The following is a 19,405-nucleotide window of genomic DNA, read 5'->3' on the forward strand; positions in this document are numbered from 1 at the left end:
TATTATTTGCTTTATGAATGTCAGACAGGAATCAAAACAGGTCGTCGACACCAACTCCATTCAATGCTGTTTTCATTACCATTTTAGTGATTCTGTTTACAACACCACTCATTCATTTCAAAGAATACCTGTATGCGTTAACAAAGAGCTAGTATAAGCGGAGGGCCAAAGTCATATATCACTCTTAGTTTTTGAGTTGCCTACCACTACCACACAAACTAAGCACACCTTGTTTATTCGAAAGATTTTATCATGCTCCACAATATTTCAGAGTTTTTTTTTCTTCAATTTTGTAGTGAACACCCCTCAAATCACAGGGGCGTCCAAAAAAGCGGCACTTGTGACGAAAAATAGTATTTTGTGAACAATTTTTTAAAGAAAACTTTGAACCCCCATTTAATTAATTAAATACATTTAGATACTAATTTCAACAGAACTTAGATAAATTAATAACGCAATTGTTTTTATTAAACGAAATGTGCAATTTTATAAAAACCCATTAATTTCCATATGTCAAAATCTGAGAAGCGCCTTTTTTGTAACTTTCCATATTAAAACTTGCTCATGTACACGGATAATATTCTGTCTAAAGGAGTGGCTTGTATCCCTTTTCAGTAAACAAATTGTAGCAACCCAAAGTTATAGATTTGATTTCCACAAAAAAAAACGACATTTGTTGACGTGTTTGATGTTATTTCGTAAATCGAATGACATCAAACTCATGGTAGTTCAAGGTTTCCTTAAAATATTATTCACAAAATACAATTTTCGTCAAAAGTGCCGCTTTTTTTGGACGCCCCTACGATTTAGGGGTGTTCTCTACAAATTTAACATAAAAAACTCTGAAACATTGTGTATTATGATAAAGTCTTTCGAATGAACAAGGTGTGCTTTGTGGCAGGCAAACCCCTCTTTTCTGACGTTGGCCGTCAGCTTATTAATTGTTATTCTTATAATCCCTCTACAAAACAATGACTTGAACCTTCCACGACATACTACACGGGCTTTGATCCGCCCCAGGAATGGGAGGGGGTGTGTATATGGTGGGAGGGGTGGGAGAAGAGGCTGTTAATACCCCCTTACCTTCTCTGAGGCAACACAGCCTATTTTCGTAATTTCTTAAAACCAATTTGTTCTCCTATTTTTAATCTTCAATATTATTTATCTTGCTTGAAAAATATCCTTTCGACCACCTATTACATTCAATATTTATACCAAACAGAAATACTTACGACATAGATTTCTTCCGGATACAGGAAACTTGTTCTTCTTTTATTTTAGTGATATGTTGATGAATCTAACTTTTGAGTAAAACTTGTGAAAATCCAGCACATACAAGTCGATCCAAAATAACTCCTTTGAAAGATACCTCAATTTACCATTAAAGCTATTATATAGTTCGTCCAGTCGATCTTGAGAGATACGCCTATAAACGTATAGGTCTACATAATACATTTGACGAAGAAGGCCTACGTGAGACTTGTTCAAAGTTTATTAGAAGAAATATCGCTTGGAGCTCCGACAAAACTCAGACCTTCATCTAGCACCTCTTCTGCGAATCTTGCTTATCTACTTTTTAGTGAATGCGTAAAGGTCAATATAGTGTGTTATTTCAATGTATTGTTGATAGAGATGATGTATTTCCCTCGCTAGTCCCTCTTCAAGCCCAGCGTATGATGTGTCCAGGAATTATATCAATACACATGCAAGCCTTCATAGAATTACATACATCATAAATAAAACCACATCAGAGGCGCCGGAGCCGGGGGGGGGGGGGCACAGTGCGCAACTTTTTCAGATACTCCTAAAGTGCCCTTTTACATGGGAAAGATGCACCCTTTTACTTCAGACAAGTCCCCCTTATTATTTCTAATAGGTGCCCGTTCCACATTCCTGTAAGTGCCTCTTATACTCCTAATGCCTTGTATTGTATCAATAATATCTTAAATGTTTGATATATCAGGCCTAATGTTCATTTTGAACTAGTTTTTAAGTTGTTTTAGTTCTCTTATGGTATATGTGGTTATATAATGTCTTCGTTTTCTACAATGTATTCTATTTTTTGTATATCTTTGTATGTACAGGGCTCTTTTGTAAAGCAGGCCTCTGGCACTGAAAAGACTACCCTGTTTTTAAATAAAACTGCCCCTATTCAAATATGAGAGGTGCCCATTTTACTGTAACATGTGCCCTTTTATTTTGTAATAAGTGCCTCTTCCCCTTCTCGTAAGTACCCCCTTCTATTAATTTGAAACATGCCCCCTCTTTCTTTCTAATAAGTGCCCCTTTTCATTTTGATAAATGTCCCTTTTGTTTGTCAGTATTAAAGAGCTATTTCTCCTTCAGACAAATCTGATAGCTACCTTTATTAAAAACTCATAAGTGCCATTTTCCCTTAAACAAGTGCCCATTTTCCTTTCTAATAAGTGCCCCTTTCCATCCTCACAATTGCCCCAATTCATCTCATGTAAGTGCCCCCTTGTAAGTACAAGAAGTGCCACCTCGTCATCTATGATAAGTACCCCTTAACCTCTTTTAATTGCTTCTTTTCAAATTTGAGAGGTGTCCCTTATATCTTTTCCTTTTAATGCACTTGTTCTTTCTTATAGATGCCCCTTTACACTGGGTCTGCCTATATTATTCATCAGGTCTATGATGATATATCCGCCCTTACTATGATTCTTTACCAAGGGTGCCCCCTTTATCTCTCGTTCGCTCGCATTTACAGTTGATATAATTCAGTTTCTTATCAAAGATTTTGTTCAGTCATTCATGGTTCAATGGTGCTTAAAACCCCATCAGGGTTTTGTATAGTCTTTATAAGATGTAATTTTCGCACTGACCTCACTAATCTAAACATTTATGCTCACAAATAAATATACAAATTATCACACCCAACTGAAAAGTATGATGCTTAAAAGCAGTATACTGGACCATGTAAAGAGAGAAACTAACATTAAAATCATCCTTGATAATTGTGATCACAATGTAGGAGTGTAGACCAATGTCTAAAATGTGTATTTTTTCATTTATTTAAAGTCATTAGTATTATTACTTGTAGCTACTTTTAAGCGAATATTTGTCGAGATTATATATTTACCATCCTATCAAAGTGTTGTACGAGTATGATTGTTGACATAGTCATTGTTATGTCATTACATTACACTCTGTCTCAGTCTATTTTCTATGTCAATATTTTTCTCAACCCAGTCTCTCTCTCTATCTCTTTCTCTTAACTATTAACACATCACTATTATACATACACCTTATCATATAATTCCGAAAGCGGTTTGCAATAATGCTCCGTCTCCCGACCCATTCTCTCTCTCTCTCTCTCTTTCTCTCTCTCTCTCTCTCTCCCTCTCTCTCTCTCTCTCTCTCTCTCTCTCTCTTCTCTCTCTTAAAGGTAATACAAAGTTTTGGGAAATTTTGAAAATTGGGTGGATAGTGATCCTTTACAATTTTGATATATTTGGATGCCCCAGTGGATGTATTATAAGCACTAGAAAATTTAGCCCCTAAACTACTTCTGCTTTCGAGAAAAAGTGAAAATAAAAATTTACCGGTGATCCCGGTAAATTTTAATAAATTTCAAATAGCGCCTACGGCTGTACAATGGTAGCTGCGACCATGAAAATCTCAGAATATGTAGTCGTGATATATAATTTCCGAACGGGAACAACTAATCGGTAGATTCTAGTCAAGAAACATTGTTTTGTAGCTTAATTTATATCTTTACCTTGAGAAGGAGCTATACAACATAAAGAGTTTATTATTTACAATTTCATAACTTTAGACTCGATTTCAACCAGGACAATGATCACTGAATATTGCAGGACCGTATATGCGTCCAATATGTTCATTTGAACCAAATTAATGACCCCATACCAAAACTTTGTATTACCTTTAACAAATCACACCTTCTCGTATCATTTCGAAAGCGGTTCGCAATAAAGCCTACAAAAAAAATGTTGTATTGCCCTTTGCGACCGACCCAAAATTTTGGAAATCTACGGTCTGCTTTTTTTCTTTTTACTGTTGTTTAGAGAGGAAAAAATATTAAAGCATTCAAAACTGAGAAATATCAGCCTACAAAGGGAGAACAAAAAGAACAACAGTATTAAAAAAAAAAAAATTCCGACAGACCGACCAATGTTTTGGCACCTAAAGGGCAATACAACATCTTTTTTGTTATAGACCTAATGCTCCGTCTCCCGACCCCTTCTCTCTCTCTCTCTCTCTCTCTCTCTCTCTCACACATTCTCTGCCTCTCTTACCATTCCCCTTATTTTCTACACATACTCCCACTCTCATTTTGGTTCCTATATGGATCACAATTTGTTATCTAGAGCGAATTTTTTACCCTTTGTTGAGAACCACAAAGTCACATACAAGCAAACAAAGAGGCTTCGTGATGAATTATGAATCATCTTGCGGAATGGACATCAAGAAAAACTGACAGAAGGAAGCTACAGAGACGAAAATGGAACAAAACGTTTCATACAGAATGCCCCTTTATTTATTTAATTAAAAATGTGAATACAAACGAATATCGTCATTCATATTTAAAAAACTATCAATCATACTCCGTTCCTTTACCCTTAAGAGTGCTGTTTGGTAGATCAATTGGAATCATAAGTCTGCAGGTGCTCTATCTGTCATGATAAGAACAATTTGAAAACACATTCAATTAGTTTTAGCAGGACTATAAACGAATTTCAACCAATCCCCTGACTCTTCAATCTCCATTCTATTATCAAGAGAGAAACATTGCTTACACAAAAATCCTATTCAACAATTGTTTCCTGTTATTTCCAGATGATATCAAACCAATAGTTTACCAATATTTTATCTTGCTATTTTATAACAGTATATAACAAATATACTCGATAATAAACCTAGAAATTAATTGATACGTTTGTACTTGTAAAGTTATACAAGGTATAATGTAAACACTAATGTAAGGAGTTAAGAAGCGGTCAGGTAATTCCCTCCTCCCCAATCCAGTGTATAGTTTTCATTTAACAGTGAGATAAAAGGTAAGATAACTTTAATATTCATACTTTTCTATAATCCGTGATCTGGTCTGAGACAGAGGAAAGTCCACTAATTTGAAGCAACTTTGATTCTAGCCTGACATCTGTATGGAGCATGTTTTATGTCATAATGGTTAAAGGCGAGCCTTTACGACGCTAAAATAATGACGTACTGTACATCTCCCGCGTGTATGTCATAAAAGTAGGCACTCAATGTATATTTTTAAAATACACATATTTTAACTTTTCTTAATTCATCACTCCTCTCAATCCCTATACCGCAACATCGGTGTATCATCACTATGTATACTCACTTCCTACTCTTCCAGGGTATTTACAATGTCTATTTTATCAGGAACCTTTAATATACGAGCACTGCTTTTCAATAGGTTCCTCACATTCTACTCTATCATATGAATTGAACATCATTGAGACGGAATCATACTACATGTATATATATATATATAGACAAACAATTCCCTGATGAAAAACCGTACCAGCGGCAACAATATTATGTTAAAAGCAGTTTCAACTTTGTTATACATCAATATAAATGCACTGGTTGTCGATTGAGGTTCTTCAGCCACCTTAAACTATATATCAGGACTGTTACGTGTATCTTGCATCAGGCCTGTCTTGCATTGCCTATTTTCTTAAGTATCCAACATTTACTGCACGATGTAAATGTTCTCATAGTCATCAGTGAAATGTAAAAAAAGTTGTTAATTCAAGTGGACGTATACGATATAAAATAAGAATAAGTAAAGTCATGCATCTGTTATTTATGATATTAAATACAGTGGCATCAAATGATAATGTACAACGATCAATAAGATCTTTCTTTGTACCATAGACATATTTGAAAGAGGTGAATTCCTTTAGACCCTATATAAATTTATACAAAATATTAGTGATTATTTGAGTCGTTTATGTCATCTCCTCTTTATAAGCAAAAGTATAATTATTACCTACAATACCTTAATAATTATGTCCTACCACAACATCTTGTCATGTATGAATTTGTAAAAGATTACCATCTATATATATCAATTATCTGGCATTCTTCCTAGCGAATCAGTCATTCTGCCTCTGCCAGTTGTCATATGGTCTGTCACTTGTCCCAAGTATTTTAACGCTAGTAATGTGCCGAGCGAGTTACTCTAATCCGTTTTCAATAAAAATGACACTCATTCACATTAAATAACAATACAACTTATTCATTCTCGGTCCTCTCTTTTCAAAGAAGATCGCTATTAAAAACTTTCACCCTGTTCACGAAAATCTATCTTCTCAACAAAGTTCAGTAACACCTTTACTGTGATGAGAATAATTGGTGACGAAGTCAAAATCCCCTTTGGAGGATTTTCCGCGAGCCTCACTGCAATGTCAGTACCGATCTCACACATAGTACTCGGAGGAATGCTTGGTTCGTTTGAGCCCTTCTCGAAGCTCGGAAATAAGGTCACGTGGTTGAATGATCAGGACAAGATTGGTCTCACTTGATAGGTCTTCCAGTCTTTGCTTTACCTAGGATGAAGCAGAACGCCCAATATATCGTGATAACTAGACCCTCTCAACTACCAGAAGAGGGAATCCCTATCACGTAGTTTTAAACGGCTAGAGTGCTCCATACAAGCAAAACATTCAACTTGATTAAACTAACATTTACTTTGGAAATAAGAACGGATGAGCCTGAGGGGGAGCAAAATAGTCTTGTCAAGTTATGCAAAATACTAGAATTTAAGATTGGAAATTCTTCTTTGTAATCATTTTGTTTATTTGTTACCCGTGTAATTGGTAGAATTGGTTACAATTATAAAAAAGTCCATAACATCACGTTCACAATTTCATACGGTATACCGTTCTATAGATACAAACTCTGCTTCTCCCCAGTAAAAACGGTAACAAAAATGTACAGTTTAAAAAAACAGCTCATATAACTGAGAGGAAAAGCTATTCATTTCGTTCTAAATCTTAAGTGGAATTACCTCGTCCTGTGAGCACTTGACTGAGGGAATTCGCTGGTGTGCAAGTTCAGTGACGACCCATTCGCACTGTTTACTGCTTAGCACAGCCGATGTCTTGGGCGTGATACCGCCGTCAAGGGCTGGACCGCTTACACCCTTGATCTGAAATGGAAGCAACGAAAACAAAGATGACGATGAACACAACGCAAACAAGCAAAATAACACCAATAACAACAACAACAAAAACAACAACAACGGCAATTGGTTAAAATGGTGTTTGTATACACATGCGCAAACTACAAAAAAAGGAAACGGATAACAGAAAATAGCAAAAGTTATAGTAACTCAATCTATATCTTTCGTACAATTACTTACCAGAAATGCAAGATGATATATCGGTTACAAAGTCATATTAATATCTTGGTGTAACATTTTGCTTGGTGTAACTGCTAATTAATTTAATTGATTAAAATATCATTGAACATTCAATTCTGTTGAATAAATGAGAGAGAGAGAGAGAGAAAAAAGCAAATATAATAAAAATGTACAGGCTTTGAAAGTTGGCCTATATTAGTTCGTTGGTGCCGTTTTTTTTAGCGGCAATGATGACATGCAAGCAATGTATCATACTTAAGATTAAAACAACTAAATAAGATTTTATGTTCATAAAAACAAAATGAAATCTTACCTCATTTTTATGTGTCTCGAGACCCCAGCTGGTCTGTTCTGCTGTCTTATTCAGTTCCTTTATCGAGGCATAGGGAAGGCGTTTTATCACAAACGGGATCTGTGTCATGGTAAAAAAAAAAGAGTATCATTTAAGATAATAAAATAAATAATGATACATCAGTATCAAACCTCAGACACACCCAAACCGACTCCACAACCACTCCGAACCGCTAAATGCATGACCATTCGGAGTCCTGTAATTCTTTGCTAAGTGTGTTGTTGGTCTGTTGTGGATCTCGTTTTTGTGACGGGGTATCAAGTCGTCAAAAATGCAACAGATACGAATCACAACTATATCATGGGTTAGGAAACAATTATCATTAGTGAAGGGTAAAAATGGAAGCACGGGCCACACTGAATTTTATCTGACTATATACGGCATCACATGGCAGATTGAAAGAATGTGTGGATATTATAGATTAGGTCAATTGAAAATGTCTCATTCAATCTCATTCACCAAGCAAAGTCAGCTGTTAGAAATAGGAAGTTTGGATTCAGGCAGATAATACGAAATATCTGTAAGGCTTTTGCTTTCAGAGTGGGATGCAAGTTTCATAAACATGAAAAATTGTTTAGGTTAGTACATAGTACTTTCTTGATATAAATATTTGTTGAACAGTGCATGGACTTCAATAAACCAATGATGAGAACCTGTCAAATAAATAAATTATGGTCATTAGCCATTGATACATTTCGATGAGAGGGGTGGGGGGGGGGGGGGGGTAACTCAATTAGTACACCCCCCCAAAAAAAAAACGTGTCCCTTTTTAAAATTTTGACCTAAAAGGGACATGAACAATTATATCTTTCCCCTTTTTGCTTGCTTGTGAGATATATTTTGGACTTGCCCCCGCCTTAAAATAACCTAACTCCCCCTCGCCATTTATAAAGCCATACCTCATTCTTGGCCGATGAATTGATGAGCGCGAGTACGAACTCTGGACCATTCTCGTCAACCATGATCTCGTTGACCTGTAATATGACGTCACCAACATGGAACTTGCCGTGTAGTTTGTGTGAGACATCGTTCTTCCACCCTGCGATCCTATCAAGAAAAGATTGAAAGAAATAAGACATACTTGAGAAGGACCACTTTAAAAATGAGAATGATAACCTGGTCTGCCATTATTATTACCCCATCATTACTTATTCAAACACCTTGTTCGAGAGTGAAAAGATAGGGAAAAAAGTACAAATGGGAAACAAATTGTTCTGTATGTACATACTCTACTTTGACACTTGAACGTGATGTTGTTGTTATTTTCGTCGTCGTTGGCGTTGGTGTTTTTGTTATTGTTGACATTGTTATTGTTTTGATGATCTTGTAAATAATGATTTAGATAATGGTGGGTGTTCTTTTCTACTTACATTAATTCATCCTGGACTTTAACTAGAACTAACGCGTTCTTGACGTCGCTTTTGGGCACACTGACTTTACACGATCGGCAAGATTGTTCGTACACCATGTTCCTATGAAGCAAAGAGAAACAACAACAGCGGCATCATAGATGTGTGTAATGTAAGTAAAAAGACGATTGCAAGTTTGGGTATTAAGTAGACTTATTAACAACTTGTAAATCTTTAACAAAACAAAATCACAATGCATACTTTATTAACTCATTGCCTACAGGAATTGGGCGGTCCTTATATTTAACCTTATCATGCCCATCGGAATTGGAGAATACAGAATTTATTGGTATTTATTGGTATAACATAATGGGTGGACTGGTGTTTGATATTAGTGGTGGTGGTTATTTTACATGACTGCTAAGAAAGCATAAATGCTTGTTAGTAAGCAACCAGTGAACCGACGGATTTAGGTCCACTCCGAGGGACCTGGTAATGAGGGTTGATGCCTTACCAAAGGGCACTAGCGCATCGACTTGGTTTCGAATCCGGGTCACCGGATTACGAGACCACTGCTCTACCAACTGAGCTATCGCGCCTCTGTCGTAATGAAATTTATATCCAACACTTACCCTACATCTTTCCAATCCGTCTCCTGATTAGGATGAGGGAGAGGTCTTCTTCTGATCTGGCTAGGGTCAGTGTACAGTCTCTTTCTATCGATATCAGGAAGCGATTCACCTGAGGATCGTTTGTCCTCCTCATTCACCTTCTCGTCGTCATCCTGATCGATGCCCGCCCCATCGGTAAGATTTTTATCCCGTCGGAATTTAGACAGGCGATCGTACGGTGGTTCATTCTCGGGATCCTCGTAGGATGCTTCATCTCCGCCCTCATCCTCGTCGTCCTCATTACTGAGCCTCTTCTCAGTAATTGGTCGAGATTGTTTCATCCGCCTTTCTTGTACACTTCTACGGGAATGAGTTCCTATAGGCAGCTTGTCCCCAAGAACTTTCTCCAGGTCTGTCGAGTTAGGCACAAATACAGGAATAAACATCCGTTGATCGTATTATTATCGTAACAAACTGCTATTGCCCAGAATTGGTGCCCGCCCGTACGTGCACGGCGTCAGATTGCGCAAAAATAACCAATGACTTGTCCTAATTGAAATTGTTTGTGATGATATTTCTACCAACATAAATTACATTAGCCTTCAGACTTCCACCCAAGTGAAGTTAATCTTTAAAATGTATTGGCCTATTGAGTATTGGTGTTGAGATGACAACGATCTGGGAAAATCGGTACACGATATCATTATAGTCACCTGTAAAGTGTGACTGACTCTATACACATTCTGACTAAGTCTTTCTTTGTAATCAAACAGATGAAAATGTAGGATACAGATTTAAAGGTAGGCATACTTTTCAACACTCTTGGCATGGTCGTGCAAGTAGATGGAATTGTTATTTACTGTAGCTTCAAATTGTAGAAAAGCGTACTTGTATTTAAAAAAAAAAAAATACCTTAGAATATAGTAATTTAATCCTTTTAAGAAGCCTGTATAGGACTTGCTTTAATTTGCAATATTTTCACCAGTTATTCAAATTGCAATATTGAACTAGTTAACGTCAATGTATTTCCAATATTAGACAATTACTTTTGGCCAAGTCCATCGTCTTCCATTTAGCAACAGAAGGATTCCTTTTCGGTCGGGTGTTTGGGGAACCGTCTGGCTCGATGTCGACTACTTCCGGTTCACTAAGTTGCCTTTGCGTTTTGACGACCACCTTTTGATAGTCCGGATCTTTAGCCTGATCCCCTTCCCCACTCTCGGGTCGGTTAGGCCATGTGGATAACCTCATGGTGACGATGTTATTTCGGATTTCTTCCACGGTTTTCAGTGTTCGTGGTTTAGGTTCGGGTTTGGGTCCTTTTTCCTGGATAGGTTCAAATAATGACTTGGAGTTCTTGAAGGTTGACTTTGAGATAATGCTCGATTTAGAAGAGACAAACTGCTCTTCATAGCGATCTGTGTTAAATCAGGAAAATAGAAAGTAAAAATAACTTTCACATCGGGAAAATGATTGATTTAGCTTGGACAAATTGCTCTTGATAGAGATCTTTTTCTTACCAAATATCAGGAAAATAGAAATGTAACATAGACATAGGCACGATTTTTGGATAGATTGTAAAGCGAACCCTAACGAAATAATAACGTTCCTACTTCAGAACTATTAGAAAGACATGATCAGTCGGATATTGAACCTAATAACCGATATACCAGTGTGTAATGTCATTGCTATTTATTCAGATACAGTAAATGAAGATGGAGGGGGGGGGGGGGTCGATTTATTTATTAATGGTCTGAAAGAAATACTGAGAAAAAATAATTAGTTGTTTGAACCTAGTTTCTGAAGAAAATAAACACTTTAATTTCAGTTGATCATTTTTGTTCAGTTCAACCTAAACAAATTATTCTAATCTCGAAATGTATCAAATGACTACGTAGCACATTCTACATGAAAATCGTTATCTGACTGTTTCTGAATTGATATTTCAACATAATACTTAAAGCGTCACAATCTTTACCAAAACACAACATAGTTTAGATTGGCCCTACCGTTGGTCAGCACCATTCGTGAACGTCGACATGGCCCATCGTGATCATCGACATCGCCGCCTCCTCCCCCACCACCACCAGTGGCAGTAGCACCAACATCATCATCGCTATCTTCTTCAGGGATGTCCATTTCAATGGCCTCTGGTAGGATGTTGACTGGGGTGTCTTCCTCAGGGGTGCTATTCTCGGCTCCCTTCTCAGGTTGATCGGTTGACATGTCTGAAGCTCGAGGTGTGATCGGTGTGATATCAATACCACTGTCTTGGTCAGGGCGCTTCTAGGTACAGGTTAATAATAAAATAATAACGAAAGTTATGTAGTAGAAATAACAGTTAGGTGGAAATGGTAGTAGTGCTGGTGCTGGTAGTAGGGGTAGAAGTAGTAGTAGTAGTAGTAGTAGTAGTAGTAGTAGTAGTAGTAATAGTAGTAGTAGTAGTAGTAGTAGTAGTAGTAGTAGGAGTAGTAGTAGTAGTAGTGGTGGTGGTGGTGGTGGTTGTAGTAGTAGCAGCAGCAGCAGTAGTAGTAGTAGTAGTAGTAGTAGTAGTAGTAGTAGTAGTAAAAGTAGTCATAGTAGTAAAAGTATCAAATATATTGATTATTATTTCAAATAAAGATAAATATTTACCGGTTTATTTGACCTGCTAGTGACCTTGGTATCATCTTCTGAGCTTGACCTTGGACTCGGGGTCAATGAAGCTCGACGTGCTATTGCATTAGCTACCTTCTGAAAACCCTGTACCCAGTTCATCATCTCAACACTGCAAGAAAAAAATCATAAATTACTAATAACACAGGAAAGATTTGTACCCTTCGTTAACGTAGTTTACTTTTACTTTTACTTAATACCAGCCTTGTTAAAGGTTCATACTACATACCCCGGGTAAAGGTTACAGTATCTTATCAATAACATATTTGTCAAACGATATTAGGATGGGAATTGTAAATCAATCCCTAAATGGCTTCGTAAGAAGAAACCATTATATTTTCTTGCTGGGAATTTGCGCGACCTCTCAAATCATTTTCTCAAAGTGTTACATTTCACAGTTGTCTATGAAAACGGTTGAATAAATTTGGTTTTGAACATGGCGTTAAAAAAGGTTGGAGCAACTTGGATATATGACGTGAAGATAACCAAAGAGATTTTGGTCACTTGATGCAAGGGAATGTAGATGAGGGGGAGTTCAATTGAATGAGTTTTGAAAATATCGACGGCACTGGCTGTTTGTTGTTTGTATACGAGTAAAGAGTTTAAGTCTACCCGCTGGGTTCAGCGATTGAACTCAGCATATTGAAAGGCGTTAACGAGGACATGTGATTGTCATAATGGATTGGATCAACAACAAAACAATCTGAACAAAAGTTCACACAATGGTATAACCACAGCAAGAATACAAAAAAAAGAAGAAATTCAAATACGACATATTATTTTCGTAGTAACGGTGTCGTAGTATTTTCGATAAATTTTAACTAGAGATAGGGAGGTAATGGGTTCGATTCCCAATACTACATGATTATTAAAATGCTTCTCATGTTCGAACTGAAGTATGCTTACTTTATGGATGCATTATACAAAACTGATTTAAACAAAAATATGTTAAGACTATATCAACACGACTGCTTTAATATAATTACATTACGTGCTTAAATATACACATTGGTAGCAGGCTCTTAATTCGATAACAAAGGAATGTTAATGTATTTTCACATTAAAGATCTATCTTTAATGTGAACATACATTAACATTCCTTGTCATTGCACACAACTTATGAACTGTACGGTATGTTGGATGCGGTGAAAGATGTGAACGAAATCAACTGATGAATTCACAGACTAATGACTATTCATCCAAATATATATCAAACAAGTTTGAAATGAATACCTAAATGGGCGTTGGATGAAAGTGGATATTAGACAGACTACACGTGTATTAAATGTAGTAGTAATTAGAAATTGGGTGTAACATGATTGTGATATGAAAGTATAAAAATACAAAAACAACTAATTTGAGTAAAATCAGCTCTAGGGTAACTTCATGTCCGGATTACGTAAGACGTCATTATCATGTTCGCACATTTCAATGTTTGAATTACAAGGCTAATGAAATTGCCTTAGGCCGACTTTTCGAAAGTACAGGGTGTAGTAGATATCGTGTTATATAAGAATATTAGAAAATAAATTAACATTGGGCTTTGGACAAGAAAGGTTAAAGGGTGAATAAATTACGAATTCATGATGACTTGTGTTGATGTGTTATAATGTATAAATTACTTACCTTTTGACTTTTTGATGCCCATTTATGTCATATATTTTATATAATATTTACTATTACTTTTGTTCTAGATGCTAATCATCGTGCCCGTTATTTATCAGTCTGCTAGATGAGCAAAAGACATTCGTATGTCACTTCCCATCAACTGACCACCCGTTCACAATAGCATTGTATGTTCTTATACAATGCCCACTCACAAAACTCAATTACATTTTAAGCAGTTGCTATGTCAGAAATACCAAAGCAACACCATAAAATGAAGGGTTTAAATGGGCTATTTCATGAAAACATGCAATGATAATGCAATAAGGTACTCAGTGGTTTTATGACATATCACTGTCTTTTGTCCGTCTAGCTGACTGACGAATGACTGGCATGATGATGTCACAATAGTCATTTGCTTTTGGAAGTTTTTTTTAGGGGTGGAGCTTAGCAGGTAGAACAAAAGTAAAATAAAAAAATTATATATAAATATATGACATAAATATACATCAAAAACCCTATGGGTTATTGATGTAGACAAATCCTCATGTACGTGTTACAGCTTATTTTAAGTATGTTATTATCAAAGAAAAAAATGAAGTTAGTCACTCATTTAATAGTGTCTGACAGTGAAGTCTAGAAAGTAAACGGGTTTCCTCACATAATCTGAATACTAGGACACTGCTAACGTTTACATTTTCCAGATAGGAACATACGTGACATATTCACGATGTTTGCTGCAAATGGGACATAGTACCTTTAAAACTTTACTCTCAGTATAACGAATTGTTGAAGAGCAAATGACATGAGACAAACTGCCTGGCTTGAGACTAACGACAATCTTCGAGCTAGTACTGAATGTAATGGCAGGCATTCACTTCTTGAGTTGTCTGAATACCGAATTTCGGGGGACATACACCTCCTGTAGACATTCAAAACGCGAACGCTGATTTCTTGTAAGGGTATATTTTGTGATCTTGTTCATTAGTCTTATTTAATGTAGAATAATAGGGAATTAATATTTTCGTAAAAGCGATTGCTCTTGAAGTGCTCTCATACGCCATTTAACTTCAAGAAAGTTTCCTGTTATTACATGACCCGTGCTCAGCAACGTTTTAAATTATAAGCAGTAAAAAACACAAAACAAAAAAAAACTCGTATTTGAAGAGTTTTAGTGTGGAAATCCATAGCAACCCCCTCACACACACACCCTCACCCACAGAGAGAGAAAGGTCTTGTAAAGCCATTAGTCATATCCTAAGTGTAAATCAATATGACTGATTGCCAATGAGTACGCTATGGCTTTGACAATTTTGAAGCACAAATAACTATTTGGGAATAAAGCAACATGCTAAGGGAGGTGATATCTGCGTGTTTAGTTACGTGTGTAATGAAAAATGATTAAGAAGTGCCACATGAAAGTTGAAACAAATGGTTAACAAATATGTAAAGTGTTTACAAATATATTAATCAACTAATTCTAGTGCAAAAATGGTACACTCGATATACACAAACTCTATTGGGTTTGAACAAAAAACTTACGGGTTTGATCGGATCAACCTATGGGGCCTATATATAAAAGGGGGAAAAATGACATTATTATTATAACTATTATTGATATTATTAGAGATCTAGGGCCCTGTCTGATAAAGAGTTGATCCTCATCGCAGCTTATTTACGATTGATATTATTCACAACATACATAATAGATAGGGTACTGCAAACTTGCGATTGATTGGAGGACTTGCGATTGATTTGGATCAATCGCAACTGTTTATAAGAAGGGACACAGGTCTCCATAAAAAAGTGTAACATACCGAAAAAGACCAACACAAACAAACCAAAAACAACAATAAGGCATTAACCAGAAGTCAACAGATGAAATTCAAAGTGTTTGCGTTGTAATGTTGAACTAAGAAGCGATATCAAAGCTAATGATGTGTACTTTCCTAAAAACTGACGTAATTGGTGGCCTTTGAGCAAAATAAATAGATCTCACTGCTATTTGTCCTGAAAAGAACCACAAGAAATATATTTTGTATATTTTGTCTTTGTTATTGTCGATATTTTGATATGAACTTCCTCTTATATCAAAATATCTACACCATGGTCATTACTTTTAGAATTAAACACCTGACAAATCGGAAAATTTAATATCGACGTTGTTTTTATAAGCATTTTTAGGATCAGTAGTTTTGCAAAAATGGAACTATGATATTATATAACAACGTTTTTTCAGGTTGTATAAAAACATTGCAGTTTCCGTCTTACAGTTCTACCAATGCAGTACAAAAGCTTGTAATTGAAACACAGTAAACTGGGACTGCCATTCAAGAGTATTCTGAAAAAAACTCTTGTATACAAAAAAAAGTCATTATAACTACATGATATTCTTTATCCCTTTATCTATCATTATATGAACGACATGGCAAAAGCACATAACCGACTGCACGATATCATATGTGACTTAAGAGGATATTATAACAGCAAGACCCACTTTTTTAACCTGGACATCGAGACGCGATGGCTCAGTGGTACATGTAGGTCCGGGGTTCGACACCAAAACGATGTGCTAGTGCCCTTTGGTAAGGCATTAATCCCAATTACCGAATCCCTAGCGGATAGGACTCATAGCCGTTGGTCCTCTAGTTTCTTTATTCTTAATGTTTACCTAGCAGCCAGGTTTAGTAAACTACCATATAGCTCACAGGTTGCTGAAAGTACCATTGTCATTGTAGCAGACTTTTATAATAGTGAAGGAATAACCGTTTTATAGGATTTTAAATAGAATCATGCAGATAAATTGATAAAATAGATAATAGACTCTTCAATGTAATGTTTTAAATTGGTATATTATTGGTTTATTTGTTTGTACATATTGTATATTCGTATATGAAAGGGGTGGGGAGAGGGGGAGAAGCACCCCCTTTATAACAAAGTGCTATACATAGCATTTTACCCCTACTTCATTATTATTTCAGTAAAGCAAGGAACTTATATGCATAACAGGATTTATAAGTCCATGGTAAAGTAAAGCACTAAATCTCCTTTAGGTTGCAAGTGCATATAATCATTTTAATTGTTTCATATAAGACTCACCCGTTAGAAGGTTTGAAATAGCGAGGCATACTACCATGTACGATGATGAATATATTCTGTGGTTTTCTCGATTTTCCAATCATCATCTCCAACGAATGAATTTTGATGTTAGCCGTGTAGTGCATCTCAGTGACCTTTGAACTCTTCTTCTCTTTCTTCAGGAAGCTTTTCTCATCCTTGTACAGACTAAGACAGAACTTTAGAGGGCCTGTGTTTTGTAAGACTGCGTAACGTTTCCCATTTTTCTGAGGGTTGGAAAACAATAAGAAACATTTACATATGGAATACTCTATTATTATAAGATCATGAACAGTAGGTTTCAACTAACAGACAACGACAATACCAACAAGAACCACAACTACTACTACTACTACTACTACCTCTACTACGACTACTACTACTACTACTACTACTACTACTATATACTACTGCTACTACTACTACTACTACTACTACTACTACTACTACTACTACTACTACTACTACTACGACTACTACTACTACTACTACTACTATATACTACTGCTACTACTACTACTACTACTACTACTACTACTACTACTACTACTACTACTACTATACTACTACTACTGCTGCTACTATTACTACTACTACTACTACTACTACTACTACTACTACTACTACTACTACTACTGCTACTACCATAACTAATAGTTCTACTAATACTACTACTGCTACTACCATAACTAATAGTTCTACTAATACTACTATTACTGTAGATATGTCGAGGTCAATTGGAGACGTCTTCTGCATGTGGATTTACATGGTTCGCCGTTCGACGGGGAACTAATATCCTTTGGAACGATATTAATCTACATTTTTAAATTCCCCACTCAGGTTTAGTTATATTTACATTTCCATTATCCTTACCATCATCATTACCATTATCATTATCATTATCATAACTACTATCATTATTTTTGTTAATGTTATCATAAGTAACATTATTATTAACATTACTTATTACTTATAAGTAATAAAAAAGACCATCACAACCACCACCACTGCCTCCACCATCCTAATCAGTACCGTCGATACCACTGCCATCAGAACCATTCTTACTCGATTTGATTTATTTCGATTAATGTCATTATTTTTTTTGTCAACTATACTAATGTCCTTGAAATATGATATCCTTGCCGCCAGAAATATCACAAACAAAATATCATATGTATATTGTTTTGTCTCTTGTTGTACTTACAGGGAATACAAGGGTTAATCCGCCTTCCACTGTCTGATTCTCGCCTTGAATTAGATATCCTCTGTGGAAATGATTCCACCTTGACCGTCGTTTTCAAGAGTTTCCGTATCCTCCATGATCGAATAAACTATCCAATACTATCCAATACTATCCAATACTATCCAATACTATCCAATACTATCCAACACCGTGGAATAAAGAATACTTAGGCACATAGCTGAACAGCGTTAGTTTCTCATAAGATTATGTTCAGAAACGTACAACTTATTTCGTGGTACGTTTGTTCGCTAACTGTGTTGAATTTACACATCGGTGTTCCTCATTTTGTTATATGCTTGAAAGATTCCCGTAACTTTGTCCAACAAATATTATTGTGAAATACACTGTAGTCAGATCTTTGATGCAGCACATGTGATCGTTTGCGTGTGCATCGAGGGGTGGCCGAAGGTTAGCCTCAATTTGGACTAGTTTGTTCCTTTTTGAGGGGAATTTTCATCAAACAAGCAAGAATGCGAATTTACTTTGGTATTTCGATCAATCATAGAACCCGATTGATCTAATGCATGAAATATGTCAATTAATATATATCCCAGTATTAAAACTATGGCATGGGGTTGCGCTACATCGTTAAACGCTAACTTCGTTTCTGTGTCTCGAATGAAAAATTAAATGCTAAATAAACGGCATTTCTCAAACATATTCGATACACTACTTGGTGAATGATGAACCGATGGGCCCAACTTTGACCATGTTTCATGGAAAGTGTACATTTGCAGCTCTCTTTGATTACCGTCGTCGAGTGTTCATACATGCATGACAGTCCGAGAAGGAATAAACCTAGAAGGCTAGAGAGGTTTGCGTCAGTTTCGCTGCTGGTTGTTCCTCATTCTTTATAACTTAAATTGAAGAAGAGGAAGTCAGTTGCAAAAGTGAAGTAAAATAAGAGAATTGATAAAGAGTAGGCCTTATCATTCTGGAATATTTGCTTGGTTTAAGGTAAAGAGTGTAAAGGAGATTTAAAGGTATTTCTCTGTAAGGCCATCGTATAGAAAGTAAGTTATCAAAATTGGGTAAATAATTGAATGTTTTGAGCAAAATGGTTTTAGATTTAAGCTATGTTGTGAGAAAGAAAAT

The 19,405-nt window shown here is 36.0% G+C and overlaps 1 protein-coding gene across 3 annotated transcripts; it reads right to left on the reverse strand.

Moving 5' to 3' along the window:
- Window positions 1-4,470: 4,470 nt before the first annotated feature.
- LOC100890784 (nucleolar protein dao-5) lies at window positions 4,471-18,603 on the reverse strand. Of its 3 annotated transcripts, none has more exons than XM_011667379.2 (12): window positions 18,272-18,603; window positions 17,050-17,294; window positions 15,493-15,519; window positions 12,325-12,457; window positions 11,700-11,973; window positions 10,737-11,108; window positions 9,712-10,102; window positions 9,101-9,202; window positions 8,630-8,777; window positions 7,692-7,790; window positions 7,025-7,165; window positions 4,471-6,563 (listed from the first exon to the last, which is right to left on the reverse strand). In XM_011667379.2, exons 2-12 carry the CDS (start codon window positions 17,172-17,174, stop codon window positions 6,435-6,437), a joined length of 1,941 nt encoding a protein of 646 aa, XP_011665681.2. In that variant the 5' UTR covers window positions 17,175-17,294; window positions 18,272-18,603; the 3' UTR covers window positions 4,471-6,434. The 3 variants fall into 3 exon arrangements, with proteins under 3 accessions (XP_011665681.2, XP_011665680.2, XP_011665682.2); XM_011667378.2 differs by having other exon boundaries at window positions 11,700-11,976; XM_011667380.2 differs by lacking the exon at window positions 15,493-15,519 and having other exon boundaries at window positions 11,700-11,976.
- Window positions 18,604-19,405: the final 802 nt, after the last annotated feature.

Source organism: Strongylocentrotus purpuratus, unplaced genomic scaffold, assembly GCF_000002235.5.
Source record: "Strongylocentrotus purpuratus isolate Spur 01 unplaced genomic scaffold, Spur_5.0 spur5_scaffold_15, whole genome shotgun sequence".
NCBI classification, from domain to species: Eukaryota; Metazoa; Echinodermata; class Echinoidea; order Camarodonta; family Strongylocentrotidae; genus Strongylocentrotus; species Strongylocentrotus purpuratus.

What these genes read in the sequence shown, in the direction of transcription:
- LOC100890784 (XM_011667378.2), bottom strand. Translation starts at nt 17,174, where the DNA reads ATGCACTACACGGCTAACATCAAAATTCATTCGTTGGAGATGATGATT. An exon ending in ACGAATGGTGCTGACCAACG is followed by an intron (nt 11,109 to 11,699) that starts GTAGGGCCAATC and finishes GATTTAACACAG; the next exon opens with ATCGCTATGAAGAGCAGTTT. An exon ending in ACGGATTGGAAAGATGTAGG is followed by an intron (nt 9,203 to 9,711) that starts GTAAGTGTTGGA and finishes TTTGCTTCATAG; the next exon opens with GAACATGGTGTACGAACAAT.